Source organism: Ranitomeya variabilis, chromosome 1 (assembly GCF_051348905.1).
Source record: "Ranitomeya variabilis isolate aRanVar5 chromosome 1, aRanVar5.hap1, whole genome shotgun sequence".
In the NCBI taxonomy this organism is placed as follows: Eukaryota; Metazoa; Chordata; class Amphibia; order Anura; family Dendrobatidae; genus Ranitomeya; species Ranitomeya variabilis.
The window spans coordinates 510,714,228-510,721,595 of NC_135232.1; the positions used below are offsets into that span (position 1 = coordinate 510,714,228).

General features: G+C 45.0%; 1 protein-coding gene across 1 annotated transcript in view; it reads left to right on the forward strand.

The window, feature by feature from the left end:
- INSL3 (insulin like 3) overlaps positions 1-6,088 on the forward strand; it is a 28,173-nt gene extending 22,085 nt beyond the window's left edge. Inside the window, exon 2 of the mRNA XM_077253299.1 lies at positions 4,557-6,088. Within this exon, the coding sequence (XP_077109414.1) occupies positions 4,557-4,828 (272 nt within the window). The 3' untranslated portion in view covers positions 4,829-6,088. The remainder of the gene's footprint in view (positions 1-4,556) is intronic.
- The last annotated feature ends 1,280 nt before the right edge of the window (positions 6,089-7,368 follow it).

Sequence of the window (7,368 nt, forward strand, 5' to 3'; positions counted from 1 at the left end):
AAAGGTAATTGTCTCTCATAGTTGTCAGAAACCGATTACCTTTGCTGGAACTGCAGGTTTCTGTTCCCCAATCTACCGTATTTCAGGGTAGTTGAAGTCCCTCATAATAATGACTTCTCCTTGAGTCGCAGCTTCATCTATTTGCTTTATGAGGATATTCTCCGTTGCTTTCATTATTTTTGGAGACTTACAACAAACCCCTATCAGTAATTTATTATTTCCCCCCCTCCCCTTATCTCCACCCACAGGGACTCTACATTTTCATTAGATTCACCTATATTATCACGCAGGATGGGTTTTAAGGATAATTTTACATACAGACACACCCCTCCCCCTCGCTTATCCGTTCAGTCATTTCTGAACAGACTATAACCCTGCAAGTTAACAGCCCAGTCATGGCTCTCATCCAGCCATGTCTCAGATATCCTCACCATGTCATAATTATGCTCCAACAACATTAGTTCTAATTCATCCATTTTGTTGGCAAGGCTTCTGGCCTTAGTATACATACATTTTATGTATCTCTCTGCACCTCTATGCTTTCTTAAATCATTAATTGATCTAACCGCACCCCCCATGCCACCGCCACCCCCAACTTCCTTATTTGTGCCCAGGTCTCTATCTGCACTATCTTCCCCTCCTATAAAATGAATACCCTCCCCCATTCCCTAGTTTAAACACTCCTCCAACCTTCTAGCCATTTTCTCCCCAGCACAGCTGCACCTTCCCCATTGAGGTGCAGCCTGTCCCTAGCGTAGAACCTGTAGCCAACTGAGAAGTCGGCCCAGTTCTGCAGGAACCCAAACCCCTCCTTCCTACACCAATTCTTGAGCCACTTATTAACCTCCCTAATCTCCCGTTGCCTCTCTGGCGTGGCACGTGGTACAGGCAGTATTTCAGAAAATACCACGTTGGAGGTCTTTGCTTTCAGCTTGCAGCCTAATTCCCTGAAATCGTTTTTAAGGACCTTCCACCTACCTCTAACTTTGTCATTTGTGCCAATGTGCACCATGACCGCTGGGTCCTCACCAGCCCCTCCCAGTAATCTGTCCACCCGATCAGCGATGTGTCGGACTGGAGCGCCAGGTAGGCAGCACACCGTTCGACGATCCCTGTCTTTGTGACAGATTGCCCTATCTGTTCCCCTAATAATGGAGTCCCCCACTACCAGCACCTGTCTGGCCTGCCCTGCTCTCCTATTTCCCTCCTTACTGTAGCAGTCACTGCTCTGGCTTTCAGAGGACATGCCTGGCTGCAGCAGTGCTACCCCTGTACTGGCACCCCCCTCATCTGCCAACTTAGCAAACTTATTGGGGTGTGCCAGATCAGGACTAGCCTCCCTGGCACTCTTCCTTCTACCTGGCTTTCTAACTGTCACCCAGCTTGCTGCTTCACTGTCCTGCAGCTCCATCCTACCATCCCCCTCCTCATCTATCCCATTGAGCGTCTGCTCAGTGAGCAGAATACTCCTTTCCATATTGTCAATGGATCTCAGTGTTGCCAGCTGCACATTTAGATTCAGAATCTGGGTTTCCAAATGCACAATGTGCTCACATCTCACACAGCAGTATGCACCCTCGACCGGCTGCTCAAGGATTGCATACATGTGGCAAGATGTGCACTGGATCGCATTAGCAATAGTGGAGCACAATTCCTAATGGGGATTGCACCAGACAGAAACGTTAAATAAAAAATAAATGCAAAGTATCAATAAAACACAGACAGCAATTCAGTAATTCCTCCCTTGGAAACTCCCTGAATCCAAAGTCATTGAATCACAAGTCACACTTACCGCCATTCACACTTACGCTCAGGTCACACTCAGCTCCTTCACACTCACTAAGCTGAAGATTTAAAGAATATTTTTTTTTCTCTTTCCCCTCAGCAGCAATCCACCTTGCTGTTCAATGCACTTCCAAAAAGGACTTGAGCCCCAACCAGCTGCCCCTTATAAACCGTTGATTATGAGCCCCCACCCTAAATTAACCCCTTGTGAATATAGCTACTCCCAATTCAGCAACTCACACCAATTCACACAGGTATTTGTTAAAGGTTTTCCAAATACCTCTTCACTGAGTCACAAGTCACACTTACCGCCGTTCACACTTACGCTCAGGTCACACTCAGCTCGTTCACACTCGCTAAGCTGAAGATTTAAAGAATATTTTTTTTTCTCTGTCCCCTCAGCAGCAATCCACTTTGCTGTTCAATGCACTTCCGGGTGCGCTGGTTGGTGATTCCAGCCATGGTCAGTGACTTTGTCATCCACCACCTCATCTTTCACCGCTGCATCCTGGTCCTTCTGACTTCGTGAGTTAACAACCTGACTTATCGGCAACTGTATCTCATCATCTTCTACCTACTTAGACAAAATTTGCCATTCCCCACAATCATCTTCTTGTGACCGTGGCTGCCCTAAGTTTTGTGCATCACTAAACAGCATCTCCTCTTGTCCCTGTTGGAACATGCAGGGTGAGAGACCACAATCAAGAAATTTTGTTGTAAAGAGCTCCTCGGAGTGTCCTTGTGTAGGATCACTGGTCACTTGGGACTCAACATGGTGGGAGGAAGGAGGATCAGGGTGAGGATTAAGTGATCCAGAGTGTTGATGGTGAGACTGGACCATGTGGAAGACTAGGTGGTGCTGGTAAGCATGCCAGATTATCTGCTGTCCAACCGACCACCTGTTCGCACTGGTGTGGCTTCAGAAGTGGTGCCTCCCTGCAAAGTAAGTCAGGAAGCTATGTGTCATGGATGGGCGTGTTTCTTGTGTTCCAGGAATAAGCGTAGTCACACCTACCCCCCATTTTCTGAGTCTGCGTGCACTATCATCAGCACTTCCACTTCTCTGTCCCTTAGAACACATGTTCCTCATTTCCTAATTGCTATGTCTCTGGAAAACAAGTTTATTTTTAATTAAAAAAAATATTACCTGCTGTAGGCAAAACATTTTTTTAGTTTAACATACCACTGCAATGTAATACTAAGCACATTAAACTGAATGGATGACCAATTTAATCCAAAAATAATTGACTGTTGTTTGGAGTTTTATGCACCACTGTAATGTAACACTAAGCATGTTAAACTCTATGGATGACTAATTCAATCCATAAAAAAAGTTTAACTTTTTTTGTAGTATCAGATATCACTGTAAAGTAACACTAACCACATTAAACTCTATGGATGACTAATTCAACCCAGAAAAACATTTTGAACTTTTTGGGGAGTTTTATATACCACCGTAGTGTAGCACTACGCATGTTAAACTGCATGAATGACAATATACCATATTTTTCGGACTATAAGATGCACTTTTTTCCTCCCAAAATGTGTAGGAAAATGGGGTGTGTGTCTTATAGTCTGGATGTATGGGCTCTGGCTGTGGTGGGGAGTTGGGGGAGCGGTTTTGTGGAGCATAGGGTCACAGGAGACTGGATCTGTCTGCTCCGGCTAAGTCCTGTGCCTGCTGCTAAAGAGAAATGAATATGGACTGCATTCCACACCCATGGGTGTGGGGGGCAATGAATATCAATTTCTTTCTGGCATCCTGGTATGACTGGCCCCATCCTGTTGTTGGTATGATTGTTCCCATCCTTTTTCTTTTATAATTGGCCCCATCCAGTATCTGGAATGCATGGCCCCACCAGGAAAGATTAAAAAAAATCATTACACTTACCTTCCTCTGCTCCCTGGCAGTTGGAGCGTCCTGCTCCGGTGCCAGCAGCAGCTTAATGCTTGTAAGCAGCACATGGCAGGGACGTCATGTGCAGCTCACAAGCAGAGCACTGCTGCCAAAATACTCACCGGGACTGTTCATTGCAGAGAGCAGTGAATATCCATTCCTCATCAGTAGCGCGCAGTGTCAGGCAGCGACTTAGTGCTGCTGCCAGCGGTCACGTGTGCCGATACTTAAGAGAAATGAATATTCTGAAACTGTGCACACTGGCCTGGACAACCACTCTCTTCCTCCAATCATAACTGTCCCTGAACTGTGAAATGTCATTAGCATGCTGAGCGTGTTTCCTTTTTAAACCTCTGATGAGGTAATGTGGCCAGCCAATCACAGTAATGGCACTACCAAGATGGCTATGGCATTGCAGTGACTGGCAGGCAATCCCCGCATGTTTATTGGATCTGTAACAGGCACCCAACATGTGGGGCGATGATTCATGCTTCAAATCCAAGAGCCAGCCAAAGCTTATCGAGCACCGAGAATATCCGAGCATCCGGATACTCAAGTGATATCCTTATTACCTACTCAATTTTTAATGTGTCAGTAAGGTTGAATATGAATAGGAATATGAAAACTTAGCTTTAATTACGTTTCATTAGAACCAAGCAATGACTGACTTCATAGCTACTGCAGTGTGTAAAAGAAGTACAATAAGGTGCATTAGCACACACAAGGAAGGGTACTGACAACACAGCTGTAATGTAAGGGGTAATGTAAGGGTTAAGGCTACATGTTAGAATGCAATATTGTGTTTCTACTGTGGAACGTGTAAGAAGGTACTACAGACTACACATTAATAACGCCTCTAAAATTCTGATTATAGGTGATTTCATGGAATGGCTGAATAGAGATTACTTGGAGGACCCTGACCGTCTGAATTCAGTGTATGGAGAAAACCATAGAGCTCCAAATCCTCCATATTCCTCCCTGCAGAAGAACGATCCAACTATGGAACAGTTACAAGGAGCCCTATATGATCCTATAGCCAGTGAAGAACAGCAAAGTGTTGGCCTGCGAATGAAGAGAAGTACAGGGCCGGCATTATCCTGCTGTCAGAGAGGTTGCACCAAGACTGAACTCATGAAGTTCTGCTAATATGGCTTTTACGCATTATATTTTCTTGCTGAGCGCTATTATTGAGCATAAAGCATTTTGCCATCTCTATAAAGACCTGCATGTATGATAGTATATGCTTAATAGTGCAGTCAAAGCCAATACTCTATCTATATCTAGTCACATAAGGCACAAGATTTACAGTATATTCATACACAGTCAATTTGTTGGAGAAATCTGCGACTGCTTCATTCTTGTTATATGAGGCTTACAGAAATACACGTAGAAACGTAATTCACATGTACGGAAATAGTATTCATTTATACCAATCGCTTTGCAAATCTTCCAAATGCAAACATGTCCCCTTAGATTAATTTCCTTATTAATCAATAAATATAGAGGTATTAAATATATACACCCACAACCAAAAAGCTCCCCCCAATAAGGCAGAAAAAAACAAAAAAAGGAAGAAGTCTGAAAGGTTTTACAGAAATCTCAAACTCCCAGGTAGTTATGCCCCTGAGAGATTTATATAAAGCATAGCAAACCCCACATTAGTGAATTATATGTAATAATTGGAGCGAATCAGTATCCAGAATTCTTTTTTTGACAGTCTTAAAATGAAGTGAGCTAACTGGTTTTAAAATTAAGCCCCATTAAATATTAGACAGTTGTAGTACAAACAATAGTTGGCCGACAGCCACCTCCACTAATTCCTCAATACACGAGCGCTCCACTCAGCAGAATACGCCTGTATTCCCTATGAGAGAGAAGCTCCTCAGGCGGTGTCTTATCTCATCGACAACAAATGGATCAGCCACTGGAGATACAACATGCCGAATCCACGTGTCCCCCGATAGATGATGGGAGACACCTACACCTATCAAACTATTGACCAGTCTCTCCGATATCGGCGGGTTTGGTCAACTTAAGTTTTAAATGAATGGGGACATTTGCACTTTTTGTTAAATTCATTTTTATGAACGAGACCACACTAAATAATAATAGGATCATGACCAAACCACTAATTCTTGCTGGCTTCCCAGGTCTTTTCATAAAGTTTAATCATGAGGTTAGTTTAGATTGGCAGCACATACTTTCATCTGCATAAATCATAAGCCTTCAAAAAATTTCATAAATATTGTTTGCAAATCAGCTCATTGTGGGCATCGTAATGTATTTTTTCCAAAGAAAATATATTTTTTGCTAATATGCATTTCTTGTACCTTTTTCTCATCTTTTATTCCTCTATCATTAAAAGTCTTGACATAAAACAGTATATGAAATAAATTCTGCAATGTACTAGAATGTATGATTTTTCATATGTAGATCAGGAAAACTGCGCATCATGTGGAGTTATGTGAATTCAGAGGTAATGGTGCAACGCCCCCACAGCCGCAGGGCCGAGGGGTACCCGGTACCGGGCCTCTGAGTCTCTGCTCTGGGGTTGTCACGGTGGCTAGGCCCGGTCCGTGACCCTGCCGAGGGGCGTACAGTGATAGGAATGACGGATGATGGTGGTGGTGAGGCTGTAGTGGTGCGGTGCAGTAAATAACGAGGACACCAGGTTGCAGTCTCTTTACCTCTTTACTGAAGATCTCTGGGTCCTCAGTCCGGAATACGGTTCACCAGGCTGCGCAAGTCCGGCCGGTCCAATGGCACCTCCAGAGTTCTCTTAGTAGATGGAAATCTGTGCCTTCCTTCTAGCGCTATGTGTTGCGGTCCTTCCCTGCTGTGCTTACGGAAAGTCCCCACAACTGTTGTGTCTGTTTCTTAAGTTCCCTCACAACTCGATTAGATGATGTTCTGCTAATCCTCCGTCCCTCCCTGATGTTACGGTTAGGACGGCACCCGTTTGACGGGTAGGCTCGGAGCTCTTCCGGGACCCTAGAGTCGCCCCTCTCCACAAGTTGCCCCCCAAGACTACATAGGTGATTTAAGTGAGACAGCCTGCCTTAGACTGACTGTCCTGCCGCTGTTTAGAGTATTGCTTGAAGCTGAATATTGTAATACTCCCTCGGCGTTCCGGCCACCGGTTTTGCGCCTCAGTAGGATGTTGCCTCGGTCTTACAGCACGACTCCTACTGGTATTCTCCTTATTGCTTGATCTCGTTTCTCACTCAGCACAATCTATCTCGCTTCTGATCCTTCCTTGGCCACCGCCGCTATCCTGAGCAGGCACGGTCCCGTTACGTTCGCTCTAGTTGCCAAGCCTCTGTCAGGATCCCACCCCTGACAGAGACCCTACTGTATCTTCCCCCACAACACCCTCTGCCACAAGGTGTTGCCTGGTTCCAACCCAGTCAGCTTTCTCATCTAACTTCCTGCCTGACCCCCAGTTTACCCACTATGGTGGGGAGTGGCCTAGTGAATAGAACCCTTAGCTCCCCCCGGAGGCCCGACTGTGAAATGTATTGGTGTCTGTGATACCTGATCAGATGAACTCCTTCAGTGCCATCAGACGTTCCATAGCTCCCCTTAGTGGCGGAGCCACAGTACTGCAATGACCAGGACTCTGGGGCGCTGCACTCCCCCCTGGTTAAACACAATACTCCGGGACTGAGAAGAAAACAACAATACAA